We start from the raw sequence: 20,232 nt of genomic DNA on the forward strand, positions 1-20,232 counted from the left end.
CTGGGAGGCAGCAAGGAGCCAGGACAAGGATGAATCAGATGAGCAGTTCCAAGTTACTGATGAAGATAAAATGGATAGCTAAATTCCTAATTATGTTTTATGTCCTGCAGTGGAATGCTAGGAGTCTAGCCAAAGGTCAGGAATTAAAGAGATTTGTGGGAGCATTTACTGAGAAACCAGATCTAATATGTGTACAGGAGACTTGGCTTAAACCACAATTAGATTTTGTAATTCCAGGATATGAATGCTTAAGGGCAGACAGAGCAAATAGAACTGGGGGAGGGTGTGCCACATTTCTTAAGAGAGAATTGCAATATAAACTGGGAAGAAAAAGTTCGGAAACTTGTATTTGGTCGATTATTTCTCTGTTGTTACAATGCTAATTGGCATTGTAGCCTGCGATGACTGCCCTTCACCATCAGGCCCGTTTGCGCAGGTGTCGACAACACAGACAATGGAACGCTGTGCTGATTGTTCCACCGATGGAGTAACAGCTTTTGGTGGGGCAGTGTCATGGTGTGGGGCAGCATCTCCCTCACTGGCAAAACAAGGCTTGTCATCATTGAAGGCCATCTCAATGCAGTGAGATATCAGGATGAGATTCTGCAGCCAGTGGCGATCCCGTATCTCCACAATCTGGGAACTAACTTCATCCTCCAAGATGACAATGCTCGCCCCCACAGAGCCAGGGTTATCACAGACTACCTCCACAATGTGGGAGTAGAGAGAATTGAACGGCCTGCCAAGAGTCCAGACCTCAAACCAATTGAAGACTTGTGGGATCAGCTTGGACGTGCTGTGCGTGTTAGAGTGACCGACACAACCACGCTGGTTGACCTGCAACTAATCCTGGTTGAGGAATGGAACGCCATCCCACAGTAACGTGTGACCAGGTTGGTGACCAGCATGAGGAGGAGGTGCCAGGCTGTTGTGGCTGCGTATGGATCTTCCACCGCTGCTGAGGCTCCTAACGGTGTATTAAATGAATAAAGTGTAAAATAGCCGATATGTCTTGTTTGTTCCTTGTTACTGACAGAGAGTTCAATCATCTAATCCACCAAACAACTCTAAACAAGAGTCAATAACAACAGGAGCATACACTGTTTACTATTGGCAGAGCATTTTGGCAATTTTTTCTTGGGCGCTACCCACATAATCAGCTGTGCTACTCATCCCACAAATGCATGATCCTTACAAGTTGGACATCATTGTGAAGGTAAATAAACAGGCTTTCGAACGATGTAAACTCCAATGTCAATTAGCATTGTAACAACAGAGAAATAATCCACCAAACGCAAGTTTCCAAACTTTTTTTACCAGTTTACCAGAGTTGAGATTAACACCGAGTTGGAGTGTGTGGTTGTAAAATGATGGTCTGCGCAGGGCAATATCTGTTGTTAACCTCTACAACCCTGGATTACAGCTGGAGGAAGAAAAACTGGAACGTACAGTATAATGGATAAAGTCGAGCTACCTGTAATATGGGCTGGGGATTTGAATGCACATAGTGCAGTTTGGGGGAGTAAAACACAAGACAGAAATGGAATTGTGATGGAGGATTTTATAGATAGACATGGACTTGTAGTATTAAATGATGGTAGACCAACATGGTTCCAGGTTAATAGAGCAGCAACATCATGCATAGATTTAACAGTCATGTCAACAGAACTTGCGTCAGTGGAGTAATGGGACATAATGGACGGGTACACATTGGGAAGCAATCATGTTCCAATATTGAGCAGGTTTGGGAGGACGCTAGTAAGGGAACAGGATAGCAGACCAAAAACAAAAAGATTGAATTACTCAAGGGCAAAGTGGGAAGAATTTAAAGAGAAAACTCAGGCAGAGGTTGGAAACACAAGTAGCGAGGATGTAGATAGATGGAATAGTTCACTCTGTGAAATGCTAACAGTAGCTGCAGGCGAGTTCATACCAAAAGCACATGATCCAAAAGAACGTCCTATCGTTCCATGGTGGAATGATGCATGCAATAATGCTGTACGTGATCGAGACAAAGCATACAGGCGACTGAGAAACAGCCCTCAGGAGAAACATGCAATTGAGTATAAAAAACTCAGGGCAAGGGCCAGGAGGACTATAAAGGAAGCAAAGAGGGAAAGCTGGGGCAAATTTTGCAGTACGTTAGGGCCACAAACGGAGGTTAGGAAGTTGTGGGCGTTGGTGCGTCGAATGGCAGGGGTATACAGGACAGCCACAGTGCCAATACTACAATTTGAGGCGCAGGAAGCAGTTGACAGCAAAGCTAAGGCAGACATGCTGGCTAAAGCATTTAAAACAGCACACAGTTCAGAGAATATAAATTCAGAAAGTAAAAAGAAGAGGGAGGAAAAGATGAAAAATTAAAAGTTAGGAGTAAGAGTTTAATGCAGCAAGGAATAGCTAAACTATGGCAAAAGGAATGGAGGGAGGAAACAAAGGCAGGTTTTACTTCTCAATACAGCCAAAACTGAGGTAGGCTACACATTATTTACAAAAATGGGCAGAAGGGATAGCACAGCAATAACCAGGTTGAGGCTGGGTCACTGCGGACTAAATCATGGGCTGGCACTGGTTGGTAAGCACCCAGATGGAAAGTGCATCTAAGGAGAGGCAGAGACTGTGAGTCATGTTCTGATGGACTGTACCAGATATCCTGCAGAAAGAAGCCTCATGCAGGCAGAACTGTCTAAAACTGGCGTCACAGACCACTCGTTAAAATCAATACTCAGCACGGAGAACAGCGAAACAACAAAGGCTGTAATCGACTATCTTAGTCGCACAGGACTCTACATGAGGATTTAATCCAACCGATGGCGATCTACAAATGACCTGTGGACGGCAGCAATACGCCTCTGGTGCGTCTAGTCTGCCGCAAATTCCAAAAGAAGAAGAAGAAGAGCTTCTCTCATATGGTATTTGACCCATGGATGTAGATTTGACCGACTTTGCTGAATTGGCGTTCTTTTTTTGTTTTTTAGAATATTTTATTTTTAAATTTTTTAGTTAACCTAATATACAAAACATACAAAACACAAACATGGCTCCAAATTCCCTCCCTATCCCACCCACATACAAACTGAAAAAGAACCATACTCAAAAGGAGTAGGTTAGTTAGCGATCAATTGAATTAAAAAGGATATAGAAAAAACTAATTAAATACACAAATAAAGAAGTAAATCATAAATAACGAGATGCAGTGTTCTGACTTATTCAATGACTAATGATGTATCAAGTCTGATAATTTTGTTATATCAAATCCGATATAGGTGTTGGTAAGGAGTCTATATAGGTTAAATAGGGTTGCCAAATCTTCAGAAAGGTGTTGTATTTACAGAAGCCATCTAGATATGAGGAGATGGGAATCAGACTTCCATGTAATTGCTGTACACTTCCTGGCGATGCATAGAGCTATTTCTAAAAACTTTTTTTGAAAGTTTCTTAAAGGTGTATTTAATGACTGTGAAATTCCCTAATAAGCAAATTTGAGGATCCAATGGGAAGGTAAATCCTGTATGTCTTGTCATAATGTCAGAGGAGTCCTGCCAAAAGATGTTAAGTTTTGTTCATGACCAGGTGCAATGCAAAAACGATCCCTCCTCTGAATTGGCGTTCTTGACCCTCGGTGCTCTCCGTAGTTTCCGATAACACAAGCAAAGATGGCCGCTTCAACTGGCAGCAGTAAGGGATCAGAGCTTTCTAAAGCTGAGTATCTAAAACGTTATTTATCCGCTGACGAAGACGCCAAGAAGTCAAAGGGGAAGCTTAAAAAGAAACGTCGTAAGGTTCCTGAGAAAGGGTGAGTCGGCGGGAACGTTTTAATCCAGCTGTTGTCGGGCAGGTAGTGTGTGTTTGTGTTAGCTGTGAAGCTACCTGAGGTCGCTGTTGCTTAGCACCGCGTTGCCGTAAAGTCTTTATTATTGAATGACAAGTGTCATCTATGTACTTAACTCACCTTTACTTCTCTTATCAAAGACTTACGATAGTAGACGATGACATAGACTGGAAACAGATGGCCGTAGAGGAAAAGGAGGATGAAGAGGACGAAGAGGAAGCTCCAGTGGTAAGTGCAGTTTAACGTTAGCTAACGTTGGCTAGCCTGTGTCAAGGCCTGTAGAAGGAGGCTGGGACACGCGTCATAACTGGGGGTACCACACATGCGCAGTAGAATCTGGTCTGCACTCGCCGAAATTGAGCCAATCAAAACGCAGCTTCAGTTACACTGCGCATGCGTTATACCCACTATCCAAGACCAGTGACCCAGCCTTCTTCTATAGGCCTTGGCCTGTGTCCATTCATTCACACGAAGTTATTAGCATCTTCATGTCACTTTAGCTGTACACCTTATGAAACATGCCGTGTACTCTCAGTGTAAACATGTATTTCTGTCATTTTCTTCGGGGAATTACGGGTTTATAATATGGTTTAGTGATAAAAAATTCAAATAAAGCAGTATTTTGGTTAGTTTGGCTAAATGTAGAAAAATTCAAGATCACTTCAATAATGCATCACTTTGGTAAAAGACAAGTAACATTATCTTGAGATAGAAGTGGGCGATGTGAATAGAAACCCCTATCATGACATATGTACTTTTAAATGTTAATATAAATTGTGATCAAGACTGAAAACAACCATTATTTTCTCCATAAATCGATTAGTCTAAAATAAAATTGCTTATTTAGTCCGACCAACAGTCCAAAACACAAAGATATTTAATTCTGGAAAATCAAGATATGTCATCACATTGATGCAAAAATCATACAAATATTGCCTGAGGCAGTCCTAATCATTGATTTACAACACTGACTATAATGATCTAATACAAGCAGAGGTGTGAAAGAGATAGCTAGAAGACATGGCAAAATCTATGATGGTTATCAAATGTTTTGTCATATCGCCGAACATATATAACCCTCCTCTTGAAACTTAATTTCTTGTGTTTGTCTACTGAGATTGCTGAGATGATTGATGATCGACCAGACGAAGTGAAACAGCTGGAAGCTTTCAGAACCAGCAATAGATGGAAAGTGATCGGAGGTAACTGGTATTTTTGAACGCAGCAAAGAGAATATTTGTCTGTACGCTGCACAAGCTTATTTACTTTGAGTCTCCTTTCCCAATAGCTGATGAAAATGAAGACGAAGGAGAAGGGGAAGAAGGGGAAGGAGGAGAAGGAGGAGAGTATCAACATCCAGAGTCTGTGGCATCAAGCAGGAGTCGCCATGACTCTCCAGACACATCCCCCCGAAGAAAAGAACGTCATGACTCCCCAGACATATCCCCTCCCAGAAGAGGTCACCATGACTCCCCAGACATATCCCCTCCTCGAAGAGGTCGCCATGACTCTCCAGACTTGTCACCTTCTAGGCAACGGTCAGGGAAATCGGGGAAGGCACAAAGTAAAGGTGAGAAAGGTGATGAGAACACAACAAACAGAACACCCTCCAACATTTCTATACAGTATATTACCATATTCATTTATGGAAATATATTGGAAAGATACCTGTACTGTTGTGTAGAGTTTTCCAGGGGTGACGTATCTTTGTAGGCTAACCAGGAAGTTAGCATCGCCCTGGTTCCCTCGGCAAAAAGCCAATGGGATTTTTCCATTGGGTTTTGGATTATTGCAGAAAATAAGCTCTGTGGCAAACACACATTCATGATACTTACATGTTTTCTTCATCAAGATAATCTTCACAAATGAACACCACCTTTAGGATTTTTGAAGTATAAATGCAATCGCCAGAAGTAAAAAGCTAACGTTAGGCTATAAACGAACTACTCCACAGTTGCATGAGCGCGATTATACACAACGAGGCTGTAAAGGCGGGCAAGTCAGTGTGATGACGTTTAGTAGTCTCATTTAGCCACTTGTTAGTAATCGGCTTTTTTAAGACACATTAAGGCTTCAAAATTCACGAGTAGGATATTTACTGACATATTTTATATCGTAGAACAAAGCGTTAAAATGTCTTAAGCTGGTGTTAACCACAGACCTTATTTCAGGCATCTAACTAAAAACCCATTAAAAAAAAACATTGAATTCCAAACGAGGGAACCGGAAGTGCTAAAATGCTAACTCATTTCCGTGTTTTAGGACTCATGAAGCACTCTATTAAGTTATCTATTTGATGTCCATCATATTTGATTGCTTGATATTGGAAGGTCTAAATGAAACATCTTTTATTTATTATCTTATAATATTGTATATCATGATTCATAGTGTAGAAAATTAAATTATATAGTTACAGTGAACTGTCATAAATCATCCATATACTGGTCAGTGTTTTTGCTGTCATCCCCTCACAGTCCCTAACAACTTCTTTCACAGGAGAAAAGTACTTTTGGTTTAAGTGTTTACTTATATCAACACTTCACTAAACAATTTATTATTTATTTGTCAGATTCATCCCCCGTCAGAAGAAAGCCCGTCTCATCGTCATCAAGTAAAAAACGTTCACCTGATCCTCATCGGTCACCACTGGCAAAGAGGGCTCCGAACAGGCACGATTCAGATTCCAACCAGTCACCTCCCCGAAAAAAGCCACTAAAGGGAGAAGCTTCAGACTCTGACCAATCTCCTCCAAGGTGGCACTCAAAAACAAAACGAGGCTCTGATTCTGACCAGTCGCCACCCAGGAGGCGGCCGCGGAGTGGAAGGGTCTCAGATGAAGATCTGTCACCACCTCGTAGGCCTGGCCAGTCACAGGTGAGCAAAGAGAAGTTCAAAGAGTGATATGAAATCGTATTTGTCTGACATTGCTGCGTGTATGCAATGTCCAATTGATCAGGCCGTGCCGTTCTTCCTGTTTGTTCTCAGGATCCAAGGATGCTGTCTGGTGGACGGCAGGTTTGGTTTCTGTAGATGTTTTAAGGAAGGAGCATGAGGAGAACCGACGCAGAGAAAGAAGGAACCAGCCACTGGAAGGTTGGCACAGCTTTTCTTTTTTAAGATGCTTTTCCTTTGTTTTTGCTATGATCCATGCATATTCCAAATGTCTTTGGTCATAGTTGATTAGTTCTTGTACAGTTCAATTATGCAGTCCTCATTCAGATGACATTTTATACCTATTTTCCTGCTATTACTAGATGAATCCCGCAATGCCCAGACGGTGTTCCGAGACAAAAGTGGTAAAAGAAGGGATTTGGATACGGAAAGAGAAGAAAAGAAGAGGAAAGCTGGAGAAAAAGCAGCAAAAGATGAGAAATACGCTCAGTGGGGGAAAGGGTAAGTGTGCATAACATTTTCACACATTAAAAAAGGCTACAGAGTGTGATTGGGACAACATAAAGACTGGAAATGTGTGCGCTGCCTGCAGCCTGCACGCTGCGGAGAAATGTTGGTGTTTGTGGCCTGGGGGTATGTGTGTGCACTGCCCACCGTCAGTGACGGCTACTCCGTCACATCGTTGTACCGTAGTTCTGCCCCTCTCAACTGCGACCAAAAAGTTTAACAAAGTCAATGTAATAAATAGTACTTGATAATATTTGTGTGATGGTAGTTATTACTAAAACCAATAGTAATCAAATGCAGAGGCAATTATGTAATATGATAAAGAGTAGATATATTTATATAGTCTTACAGTTACAACCGGCCCTTTGAGGGCAACCATAATGCTGATGTGGCCAGGGATGAAATTGAGTTTGACATGCCTGATTTAAACCCAATGTGTGTTTATAGGTTGGCCCAGGGCCAGATGCATCAGCAGAAACTTGAAGATGCAGTGCATGAAGCCCAGAAGCCACTAGCACGTCAACGTGATGACGAGGATCTTGACCGCATGCTGAGAGAGCAGGAAAGGGAGGGAGATCCGATGGCTGCGATGCTCAGACGGAAAAAGGACCGCAATCCGAAGACACAAGGTAATACATGTTTACCTTGTTTCCCTGAGTTTATTGATGCAAAATGGTTGTTACCACTTATATTAAACTGAATGTCATCTTCTTTTTGTTTTGCAGACAAACCTCGATATAAAGGCCCACCACCACCTCCAAACCGCTTCAATCTTCTACCAGGTTATCGCTGGGATGGATGTGACAGGTACTGTGTGTGTGTGAGTCTGTGAAAGAGGGACTAAAAGGGATGCGTTTGTAATGTGGTGTAAGAATTTGACCGTATGTAATTCTTTTTAACACTTATAGCACATTTGTAGTTTATACAATTCTCTTAAACTCATGCGGTTGCATAAGTATGTGTACAATGATCATGAACCTGATAGGGGAGCTTTACCAAAGGTTTGCTCTGGTGCATCAAATCAAAGGAGTTGAAGCTGTGATTGCAGAATTAAAGATACTGTGAGGGACTTTTAACTGGTTATGAAACAGTATCAGTTTAATACTGATACCTGTATATGACCTACATAAGTAAACGTGACCATCAGCAAGAAGATTGGCTATTTCTATATAATTATTATTAATTCTTCTCGTCGGTGCCACCGGGTTGGATTCCACGCAAAATCTGACGAAATCATGCAGGTTCACCAGATACCCCTTCAGCTCAGACTCCAGCGGGGCCTTTGGCGGCGACTAGCCCACCGAGTATAGACCTAGATCTGGCTTCACTGCCGCCCTGTCAGACCCTGCTGCAGTAAAATGAGAGGTTTTCTAAAGGGACTTGGCAACACTACCGCTTTTGTCCACAGGGACCACCAGAATCAACAAAAAAATGAATGTTCCCCGTAGTAGCTTTAACAGTGGAATTTGATGTGTGTGTGTGTCTCATAGGTCGAATGGTTTTGAACAGAAACGCTACACGCGAATTGCTGATAAAAAGGCCGGCCAAGAGGCAGCCTATAAATGGAGTGTGGAGGACATGTAATGGCAATCGGAAACTGATGGATCGGGAGCGGATTGAAGAGCAGGATGGCTAATCCATAGAATTAGACAGAAGACGGAATATCTAATCCATGCTGTTAAAACAACTGCAGAGAAGACACATCTACTCAACAGAACTGACTTTTTGAAATTACATTTTGAGAACGATTTTGTTCACTTTTCAAAGCTGTCTGATACTGAACAATGGATGTCAGATTTTAACAAAGTGATAGACCACAAAAATAAGTGTACATAGCAGTGAAGTGACAGCATCTGTATTATTTTGTAATAATTGAGTCAATGTGAAGCCAAAACAGATGTTTTTCACTGTTTTATTAAATAATGTTTTTGTAATGTGTTGTGCCCTGTGTCAAGTGTTCACATACAGCAATGAAATTTGGAATTTACATGAACCGAGTTCATCCATTCCATATTATGGAGCTTTTGTGTACTGAACAAAATATAGAATAGTTTTGGAAGTATTTAGTTATTGGATAGGATTATTCAGTAGACATTGAGGGCATTTAAACAGGTTTATATAGTAAGTGGACCTTTTGGGTTTATTATTTTGTCTTTTTTTTCAAGGACAAGAATGAATTTCCATGCTTAACTTTTAAGCCAATATGGACAAGTCCTTAACCCTCATCCTACCAACTTATTTAACATACAAGGATTACAGACTGGGGTCCCAAGAATAAACTACTGTAAGAAACAACCATCACAGCAAAATGGTAACTTATTTCTTCTCAAAATGTATAAGTTATATAATTATTGTCATCTGAAGAAAAAAAAAATCAAACTGAAATTGTTAATAACTGTACATCTGTCTTTATTTACGCACAATTATCAAGGACAAGTATCTTGAAACCGCTGGTCTCCATTGACTAACTTATTTGAAAGGTATATCAAACTTAATTAAGTTCACACACTTTAATAGGCTACTCTATCAAAAAGTAAGCACAACTACAAGCCAAGTATACCTTTCTGTAGGCATATAAGGCAAGAATACTTAATTATACTATTCTTACGTACATCTCAATTAAAAGATTAAGTACAAGTAGGCCTATAAGCCAAGTATACTTAGACTTTTCTGTATACTTGTCAGTATGAGCCAAGTATACTTAGACTTTTCTGTATACTTGTCAGTATGAGCCAAGTATACTTAGACCTTTCTGTATACTTGTCAGTATAAGCCAAGTATACTTACACTTTTCTGTAGACTTGTTAGTATGAGCCAAGTATACTTAGACTTTTCTATATACTTGTCAGTATGAGCCAAGAATACTTAGACCTTTCTGTATACTTGTCAGTATAAGCCAAGTATACTTACACTTTTCTGTAGACTTGTTAGTATAAGCCAAGTATACTTACACTTTTCTGTATACTTGTCAGTATGAGCCAAGTATACTTTGACTGTTCTGTATACTTGTCAGTACTCATACTGAGCCAAGTATACTTATTTATACTTTTGTTAAGTATATCTTTGATAAGTACATAAAAAGTAAACTGAAAGTATACTTTCTTATTTTAAGTTTAAAATAAGCATACTAATAGCACACATGAATACATTTTTGGTCTGAAAGTATACTTTCTTATTGTATGTTTAAAATAAGTATACTAATAGCACACTTGAATACTTTTTTTTGGTCAAGGGTAAGTAGGAACCTTTTAAAACGTGACATACTAGTTTCACTACGGAATGTTTTTGTTGATGCACGCCTGACTACACGCTACTTCCCTTTTGGGTTCTTATCGAAGGAGTAAACATTCAACAGCATCTATATGTGGGTCTGTAGCTAATTATCGATTCATGTAGCGAAACAACCGCCCGGAAACTCACAGAAGAAGCTCCGGTGTTGCAGAAGGAGACATCTGTAACTGAATTGTGGGTAACGATGGCTGACTGGAGCCCGATAGCGAAGGTGTATGACCCGCTGAAAGCTGGCAGCATCGACGGCACGGACCTGGAGCCCCATGACCGCGCGGTCTGGAGGGCTATGGGTGCCCGCTACAAGCCCAACAAAGGCGTCGTCGGAGACCCGCTGCTCACCCTGTTTGTGTACCGTCTGAACCCGCAGACAACAGAGGACAAACTGCACCAAGTGTTCTCCAAGTACGGAGACATCCAGCGGCTCCGGCTGGTCCGGGACATCGTCACGGGCTTCTCCAAAGGATACGCCTTCATCGAGTACAAGGAGGAGCGGTCTGTGGTCCGGGCCCGCCGGGACGCCAACAAGCTGGTGGTGGACCAGCACGAAGTGGTTGTGGACTTTGAACAAGAGAGGACCCTGAAGGGATGGGTCCCCCGGCGGCTCGGCGGAGGACAGGGAGGGAAGAAAGAGTCTGGACAGCTGCGGTTCGGCGGCAGGGACAGGCCTTTCCGTAAACCCATCAACCTCGGGGTCGGTCCGGTGCAGGACTGGGGAGGCAGTGGAGGTGGTGGTGGTGGTGGAGGAGGGAGGGAGTGGGAAAGACAAGGGACGAGAGACAGAGAGGACCGAGACCGACACAGAGAGGCCGAGTGGGGCAGCAGAGGCCGGAGAGATGACCGGGACAGAGGAGGCAGAGAGAGGGAGGACCGCAGATACGGAGACAGGAGCAGGCACCGGGACAGGAGATGATGAAGAACCTTAAACTGGGGCGGCCGGGTTCGAATCCGGCCTGTGGCCCTTTCCGCATCCACTCTCTCTCTCCCCCCTTTCCAAGACTCTATCCACTGTCCTGTCAATAAAAACGAAAAAATGCCCCCAAAAAAAGAACTTAAAAAAAAAAAAAGAACCTTAAACTGGGAAAAAGAAGTTGAGAAACGTGTGTTTTGGTGAATTATTTCTCTGTTGTTACAATGCTAAATTGGCATTTTATTTGACATCGTTGGAAAAGCCTGTTTATTTACCTTCACAATGATGTCCAACTTGTAAGCATCATGCATTTGTGGGATGAGCAGCACAGCTGATTATGTGGTTAGCGCCCCAAGAAAAATTTGTATTTTCCTGTTGGTATTGACTCTTGTTTTGAGTTGTTTGGTGGATTGGATGATTGAACTCTCTATCAGTAACAAGGAACAAAACAAGACATATTGGCTATTTTAATCTTTATTCATTTAATACACTGTCAAGTCCTTACAAGTCCTTACATCCTTACAAGTTGGACATTATTGTGAAGGTAAATAAACAGGCTTTCCAACAATGTAAAATACAATGCCAATTAGCAGTGTAACAACAGAGAAATAAGCAACTATACACAAGTTTCCGAATTTTTTTTTCCCAGTTTATTTATAAATATGGATTAAATCCAAAGTACTGATCTCACCCGGTTCTCACCAGGAAGCATGTGATGGATGTTTTGATCCACTGGAGGACTTTTAAAACCAAAGTGTGCATTGGAGAGAGTGACTGTTAGGGCTGGTGGTTTGTCCACAGTGGACTGGAATATGTAAAGAATAAGCATTTTAATTACAGATGACTTTTTGTGCTATTAGTTTTGTTTTGTTGTGGAATGATAATTTAACTGGTTCATGTTCATCCAATTGCACTGTATGGTAATGATATGTCACAAGTGGGGCTGCCATTTTCAGCTGGTACTCTAGAGTTTTCAGTATCTCCAAGAAATCTGACTTAGTCCATGCTTCTGTAGCATAAATTGAGTTTCAAAAACAGTGTAAGAATTCACCATATTAAAAAGAAAAAAGAAAAAAAGTATTTTTTTTTTTTTTTTACAATAGCGATGTTGTCCAGCTGAGTTAAGTAAATAACTCGGGCTTGAAAAGCAGAACCTGCAACTAAATTGACAAAATGCCATTGTTTTTATTCTACATCTAAGTGCCTGTAAATCAGATTGAATCTGGTACACATTTTTTCTTTTCATAAGTATGACGATTCAGTGTCTGTATTACAGTGTTGAAATTGAGTAAGATTTCCTACGGTGTAGCCTCTCTATGACGTATGTGTTTTTACAGATGAAGGTTTTTGGAGAATCATACTTGGTAAAACGCCACCGATGAGGGTTTGTGCAACAATGACTTTAGGGAAGAAAACCAAATAAACAAAAAATAATTCTTTAAAAAATTGTGTCACTTTCCTTGTTCCTAGTCCAATAATTACTAAGATTTCCTCTTTGTTTAATTTCAGTTGCATTTTGCTCTGTGAAAGAAGCCATTAAATATATATTTTTTTCTATTCTATACATAAATGCTACTAGCAAGTTTGCTGTATAACTGTAATGCAAGAAATATAGCTTCAACCAAAGGTAAATGTCACCAATTTGAATTCTAAACGCAACTCCGTTAGTTCCCATTAAAACTTGTAATTTTGTTTTTGGTAGCCAATGGGGCGGCTTTTTCTGTTTTTTTTCAGACATTTCAAAAGCACAAATTTGTGATTGAACTTTCATGCTGTGTTTGCAAGCAAAATATTACAAAAATGCATGAAATCATGCCCAGACAAGCATATCTTTGAGTCTCAGCTCAGATGTTTGACCCCTGCTCCTGCACATTGAAGCAGATCATGTTTCAGTTATGAGTCACTGGGTGGAGTGTTTTTCTCTCAAGCTGACCGCAAGTCGGTCTGAAGTCATCAATATGAGATATTGAATGTCTGGTGTTAGCATTAGTTCATTCATTCTTATCCAGTGACTCCATGCACCGGACACATCATCAGTCCATTAGCTCATCAGCTTGACCTGCTGCTGGGAAATTCATCACTTGTTGCCTGAGAGGAAGCTAAGTCTGAGAAGAGAGTTTGTCCTTAGTAACACTAATGGACAAAAGCAATTTAAGAATCTGATTAGAATTGAGTACATTGCAATTCAGCTATCTGAGTCAGTATCAGCCCGAAATCTGATTCTGTATCGGTGCATCCCTAATTTCTAAACTGATTAAAAGTGATGCGTTATAATGTTCTTTATAAAATAAGACTGTGGAATTGATGCAAAGACACTCACAAAACTGGCATATTTATCACTGGTTTAGAAAATCATGTTTATTACTGTGCACTATGATTATAACAAGACAGGATCGATAGCCATTCGATGGAATTAGACATTTGCTGCAGTCGGAAAAAACTCTGAGCATTATAATGACGTTGTTTGACATTTATTTATTCATGTTTGGTTGTCTGGACGAGACCACTCTCAGCCTCCCAGCAGACCTGGGATCCATGACGGGCCAGCCAGGGTAATTCTCTCTTTGCACTGTGCTAAAGTCGATCCTGTGAACCAGAAACACACAGACACTGATGAGCTGCTCTCTACATTCAGCTGCGGTAGGCTGGGATGTTGACAAACTCACCTGAAGGCAGGGTTGATGCCGATGTTGTCCGGCTGTGGGAGGGCAGGTGTTCGCCTCCTGCGGCAGGAGGACGGAGGAGGGAAATCCTTCTGATACTGAGACTGCATCTCAGTCGTATCTTGTTCATTTGTCACTGCTGTTTGAACACGGTTGCCCTCCTGCTCGTCCTCCCCTGGTTTACAGCTTCCTCTTCCTGTTTGTCTCGAGGATGTGGGATGAGAACGTTGGAACTCCTGCTGTGTGTTTGAGGTGATGTGGTCTCCTGAGGGGTAATCATAACGTTGGTGAGGGTTTCATTTCATACACAGTAATGAAATATCCCATCTTTCTGTCCACCGAGGCAACATCTGGCTTTGGTAAAACCCCTTTTAACTTTTTAACTCTTCTACTTTCTTAATCAAAGGCTTATAATTCAGGCTAAAAGTGTGTTCTTATAATATGGTATCTGCTGTCCTAAATATGTTATTATAAGTAAATTAAGCCTGGAGAGAACCATCTTCTCCCAGCGCCATTCAGTGGCACCATATACTAGTCTTCCTTCATTTCGATTCAGTTTTTGAATATTAAATATACCATTGTATGACCCTATAATGCAGGGGTGTCAAACATACGGTCCGCCAAAGGGTCCAATCCGGCCCATTGGATACAGTGTAAAAATGCAGAGAAGTCATTAATTCCAATTTTTCATTGGCACCACTATCAGACTCATTATGTCGGAAAATACAAGAGCATGGCAGGAAAACTGAGACAGCAATCAGTTTCTAGTTGTAGCTGAGATATCAGCGAGACATCTCAGGTGGTTCATCATCATCTTTTGTAAAAGGATTATTCATCCATTGATTTCAGAATGTACTTGTAATTCTTTATACTAACAGGAAGGGGACATTTGGAGGTGTTATTTATAGGTTACTATGCAGTGGTTTTACTGGTCTGGCCCACTTGAGATCAAATTTTGCTTTACGTGGCCCATGAACTAAAATGAATGTGACACCCCTGCTATAATGTCACATCTTAATATCAATTTTAGGCTTAGATTTACATTTACATTCAGAATGAAGGCTACACCCTCATTAAATCAGCCAGGACCTTGCTGGCAATGTTTAGCAGTTAATAAAAATGTATTTAGGTCCATAAAATCTAAATTTGTTTTCCTTCTTGATATACAAGTAACAGCATTTTTACATTTAACCTTATATGGATGTTTTTCTTTTATATTGGAAGTATTCATTATTGTATTATTATTGTTTCATTATAATGGCGGTGTTTAAATGAAAGAACTAAAAATCTCACTTTCCTAATCTTTGCCCTCATACACACAGCCAAAGCCTTCTCCAAAACACACACATAATATATCCACTGAACACAACACTCTACCTGGCATGCCTATTTACAGCTCTGAAACTCTCATTATATCCACACGTACACAACTCACTCACGGCTTATCTTAAAACAGATAAAATTAGTGTAGACTGCAGACCTTTGTCTCTGTCTTGCTGTGAGTCGGGTCTAAAGCAGAAAGCTTCTCGTGACGTGGTCTCCATCTTGGCGGGAGTGTCCGGGTAGAGGAGAAATCCTGGGGATTACCAGAGAGGGTTAAAAGTGTGCTTTAAAAGTGCCTGACTACAGGAAATAATGAGGCACTTTTAGAAGTTAAATTTAGTTCTTGTTTTCAAATTCCTTTCTTTTTAACAAACTACTTTGGAGTAATTCCCTTTAACACATCACAGCTGGATTAACATCACTTAACAATCAAGTATTTTTATTTTAGTGTGTGAGCTGGAAAAATCCCTCAGGCCAATAGACTATCCTCATTAAATATGGTGATGTCAGTCGTGGCTCCTTTAGGCTCATTTAATTTGAATGCTGTAAAAATAACTGCAATGACAATGATGCTCTATCATCCACACTGAACCGATATCTGTGATGATAATTAGGGCTGTCAAAATTAACGCAATAATAACGTGTTAACGCAAATTCGTTTTAACGCCACTAATTTCATTAAAGGGACTATTTGTAACTTTCAGAAATGCTTCTTAACAGCGACACCTGTGGCCGTGAAATCAACGAAAGTCAGCGTCGGGCTCGCGCTTGCTCGCTCTCAATATACCTGAACGAGCATCACTCAAAACAGTGAGGCGACACAAGAAATGCTTCTTAACAGCGACACCTGTGGCCGTGAAATCAACGAAAGTCAGCGTCGGGCTCGCGCTTGCTCGCTCTCAATATACCTGAACGAGCATCACTCAAAACAGTGAGGCGACACAAGTCAGCTAAAACCACAATATCACTCTATATTTCAGCTGCTTGGCAGTAATGGTAGCTGACCTGACGAAGGTCTCTCCATGAACATGATTTAGATCTGATCCGAGTGTTGGCTTTTCCTGCCTAAGTGCAGGCTGAAGCAGCGGCGCTCTGCAGCGTGTCTCCCTGCTCTCTCCTCCCGCAGCCGGAGAGAGCAGAGGAGACACCGGCACCTGGTCGGTAACGAGAGGGTAACGTTACTATCTAAGGAGCTCCGTCACTTCACAAGACACGGGAAACCTCTGTTGGTCTGGAGGAGCTGCAGCATTTTTTTTCTGCACAAACGTCCACTGTGCATTCACTAGATATTCTCAGAGCTAAACTAACTCTTCTGCAGTGAGGAGTGAGCGCGCGTTCACGTCTAGAGGTGGAGCGAGCTGAGAACGCGCGCGCTCTCTGAGCGAAGGCAGGCAGGCAGAGTTGGAGAGGCAGCGGCCACACGCGAACGCGCATATGTGAGCGCGCATGTGTTACGACCAGCTACATTTATGCGCGTACAAAGTTACAAATAGTCCCTTTAATGCAACTTGTGGTTTTTAGGTTGTAGCGGGCTCAGTTTTAAATTTAGAGTGAAGATACTGGTATCATATGAAACTAGAAAACCTTATACTAGCTTACTAGTTCTGAAGGAGGATAAATAAACTAAACTTATGCTAAATATTGGCAAGGAAAAACTGTCATGGCCATTTTGAAAGGGGCCCCATGACCTCTGACCTCGGGATATGTGAATGAAAATGGGTTCTATGGGTACCCACGAGTCTCCCCTTTACAGACATGCCAACTTTATGATAATAACATGCAGTCTGGGGCAGGTCATAGTCAAGTCAGCATACTGACACACTGACAGCTGTTGTCTGTTGGGCTGCAGTTTGCCATTGTTATGATCTGAGCATATTTCTTTATGTTAAATGCAGTACCTGTGTGGGTTTCTGGACAATAGTTGTCATTGTTTTGTGTTGATAATTGACAAATATCCCTTAAAGGTACATTTTGAACTGATAAAAAAACGTGATTAATTTGTGATTAATTTTTGATTAATTGCGATTAACTATGGACAATCATGCCATTAATTGCTTTTAAATATTTTAATCGATTGACAGACTTAATGATAATGATACAATGTTTTATTTTTGTCTATATGTCTTCAGAGGATTGCTCTGAGATTGAAGCAAAACTACATAAATAGTGATAAATTTGGATATTTATAATGGGAACCTACATACTACTGTATATCTACTTATAATCTATTTACTCAAACCTTTCATTGTTCCAGTTGTCTTTTATTTCTTGTCATTGAGGCCACATTTATTTGAAAAACACTATAAAGAGCACATATCCTGTCTTGAACCACAATATATTTGAACAACAAAATAATTAGGGTCCATTAAATTTGAGAATCTCAGAACATAACTCTCATGTCTGATGCTGGCACAGAGGAGCAGCAAACCTTTACCTGCCACTGCCGGCGGTTCCCCCCTGTAGGGTCGACTACGCAGAAAGAATTCATGGTGGCGACGGGGGTTTCGCAGGTTGGCATTTTTGATAAACATTTGGTCTTTTGGTTCCTGGCTGTGCTCTGCTCTTGGCACCACCAGCTGCTCTGAATCTTTTGCTGTCTGGTGCAACAAATGCTGTAAAAAATAACCACCGGTTTGGTGAAGTCAGTAGTAGAAAGTAGAAACAATTATTGCAAGCCTTAAAAATATCACAATTTGTATGTATTTCAAATAACAACCAGTATAACACCTTAACACCGAGGAAAGTTATTTACTGTGTTGCTTACCTTTCATGTAGAAAAAACACAAGTTGTGGCACAATTCAGCAGTGTTTTCCCTATTTACTGTCTACATTTCTCTGTACTGTGTGTATGTGTGTAAGGCTACATACAGAGCTACTTAAAGCTTGTTTACTGCAGTAGTCATGGTGTTCAATTCTTCTCCAGTGAGTGACAGATACAGTAGTTACCAACTGAGACAATAAAAGCAGCCTGGGCCACCAACAGAGAGCTGAAACATGCAGTATGAAAGGTTTCGAAGCAGGGTTGATTTAAATTCTCAGCAAGCTACAAGTGGTGTCTAAAATGTCATGTCTTGCATCAGTGACTCACATAATGTACAGTAGAGAGTATAATAATGATTAAAGAGTTGTGTATAGTCACTCACACCACGCTGTCAAAAAGAGAAAACATGTTGTCTATTCAGTGGTTGCCCTGGAGCATTTGTCCAGCACTCAGCAATGCACTGAGCCTCCCAGTGTTCAGCTGGCATGAATCCCAACTGTTTTTCTTTCACATTAGAGGGCCTGTTTTAGCCTGTAACTTTTCACGATAGAGAACTTTATACTTGCACATAAATCATTTTAACCTAATGTATTCCAACATATTCTGTGATGAGAATATTCACTTTCATTCATAATATAATACTGGATAGATTACTAGTTTATGTGTGTTGATTGAAGGAGGCAAGCCATAGTTTATATTCTGCAACAGCTCATAATTAGGTAAAGGGTAAGATCTTATCTTTAAAAAAGAAAATCTCATTCATGATTGATGTATCCACTTAAATCACATACAAAAGACCCTGCACAAAAACAATAGATACCAATTTAAAAACCTAAACTTGCAGTTAGATGTTTTCTTTGTCTACATTTTTATGAAACTTACTATTATCACTCAAGGGAATCACACTATCTCCTATTTACTGTATATCTTAATTTTTTTGTCTCCTGGACATTTTTTGATACACTGCAACTTATAAGAAACAAAATTTAAACTTCAAAATGTTCAGCTTCTTAAGATGATGTGTGCTTCCATTCAAAATGTTGGTATCTTTTATAGCTTTTAAAACTTTCCATTTTGTTCCCATTGAAATGAATTGGTTGAATGGTCAATTGGTCATAATTCAAACTCCTATAACAGTTACACTTCAAGAGATACAACAATTGTTTACAGTGGCTTAAAAGTCAACACTTCAACTGACATCATCTTTCAGTTTCTACTCTCAACTGAGACTTGAACTGAATGACTTTAAGGACTTACCGCTTGACTGACACACCCTGCGTCTTTTATCACTCAACATTCAGCTGACATTTCAGTTCTTGCACTACAGCTGCAACGACAACTCTTCAATTCCTTTCAGCGCTTGCACTTTGCCTGACACTTAGCTCTTCTCAGGAATTTCATTTTAGCTGCTTTTAATATCTTCAACTTCAACTGTTACTGCCATATATAGAAATTTCAAAAGCTCCAACATTTAATAAGTTAAAGACATTCAATAATAATAATAAGTATTATTATTACTGTCATTGTTATTGTTATATACATATCACAGATGCAGTCCAGATTATTATTATTGTTATTATTATTGTTGTTGTTATTGTTGTTGTTATTGTTATATACAGATCAAAGATACAGTCCAGATTATCATTAATATTATTGTTATTATTATTATTATTATTAATATTAATAATTTTTCGTAAACTGGACTACATTTGTGACTTGTATATAACTGCCTCTGTGATCTGTATAACAATAAGATAGATAGATAGATAGATAGATAGATAGATAGATAGATAGATAGATAGTAACTTTATTGATCCCGAGGGAAATTCCAGTTTCCAGCATCACAGTTCCATAGTGCAAAACATGTTAGTAAAAAGGCAGTAAAAAAGTTAGTAGTGCAAAGTACAAAGTCCAAAAAAATATACCAGATATAAAAATACAAGGAGATGAAGAAAACTGTTAAAAGTGAATATAGTGCAGGGTAACAGCTGTGATACACGACTATTAAAAATGTGAATATAGTGCAGAAGAGACTGTTAAAAATTAGTATTGTGCA

General features: G+C 40.2%; 3 protein-coding genes across 3 annotated transcripts; 2 read left to right on the plus strand and 1 right to left on the minus strand.

Annotated features, from left to right (window-relative positions):
- The first annotated feature begins 3,574 nt into the window (after positions 1-3,574).
- On the plus strand, positions 3,575-9,165 carry bud13 (BUD13 homolog). The gene is given in 11 exon segments (XM_037747779.1): positions 3,575-3,796; positions 3,973-4,060; positions 4,950-5,034; positions 5,121-5,402; positions 6,402-6,706; positions 6,818-6,839; positions 6,842-6,925; positions 7,087-7,225; positions 7,679-7,860; positions 7,957-8,038; positions 8,722-9,165. Coding segments are annotated over 11 exon segments (1,503 nt in total). The 5' UTR covers positions 3,575-3,656; the 3' UTR covers positions 8,816-9,165.
- Positions 9,166-10,509: 1,344 nt separating this feature from the next.
- Positions 10,510-12,486, plus strand: snrnp35 (small nuclear ribonucleoprotein 35 (U11/U12)). The gene has a single exon (XM_037747799.1). It carries the CDS (start codon positions 10,707-10,709, stop codon positions 11,430-11,432), a length of 726 nt encoding a protein of 241 aa, XP_037603727.1. The 5' UTR covers positions 10,510-10,706; the 3' UTR covers positions 11,433-12,486.
- A 1,275-nt stretch (positions 12,487-13,761) lies between these two features.
- Positions 13,762-18,664, minus strand: si:dkeyp-69c1.9. The gene is made up of 5 exons (XM_037747801.1): positions 18,180-18,664; positions 17,850-18,027; positions 15,573-15,668; positions 14,096-14,357; positions 13,762-14,015 (listed from the first exon to the last, which is right to left on the minus strand). The coding sequence occupies exons 2-5, from the start codon at positions 17,944-17,946 to the stop codon at positions 13,901-13,903; spliced, it is 570 nt and encodes a 189-aa protein (XP_037603729.1). The 5' UTR covers positions 17,947-18,027; positions 18,180-18,664; the 3' UTR covers positions 13,762-13,900.
- Positions 18,665-20,232: the final 1,568 nt, after the last annotated feature.

Source organism: Sebastes umbrosus, chromosome 17 (genome assembly GCF_015220745.1).
Source record: "Sebastes umbrosus isolate fSebUmb1 chromosome 17, fSebUmb1.pri, whole genome shotgun sequence".
NCBI classification, from domain to species: domain Eukaryota; kingdom Metazoa; phylum Chordata; class Actinopteri; order Perciformes; family Sebastidae; genus Sebastes; species Sebastes umbrosus.

Excerpts from the sequence above, each read along its gene's own strand:
- snrnp35 (XM_037747799.1), top strand. The coding sequence starts at position 10,707 with ATGGCTGACTGGAGCCCGATAGCGAAGGTGTATGACCCGCTGAAAGCT.
- si:dkeyp-69c1.9 (XM_037747801.1), bottom strand. The coding sequence starts at position 17,946 with ATGTTTATCAAAAATGCCAACCTGCGAAACCCCCGTCGCCACCATGAA. Across the intron at positions 15,669-17,849 it reads GGAACCGCCGGCAGTGGCAG|GATTTCTCCTCTACCCGGAC; the intron begins GTAAAGGTTTGC and ends GGTAATCCCCAG. Across the intron at positions 14,016-14,095 it reads GGCATCAACCCTGCCTTCAG|GATCGACTTTAGCACAGTGC; the intron begins GTGAGTTTGTCA and ends TCTGGTTCACAG.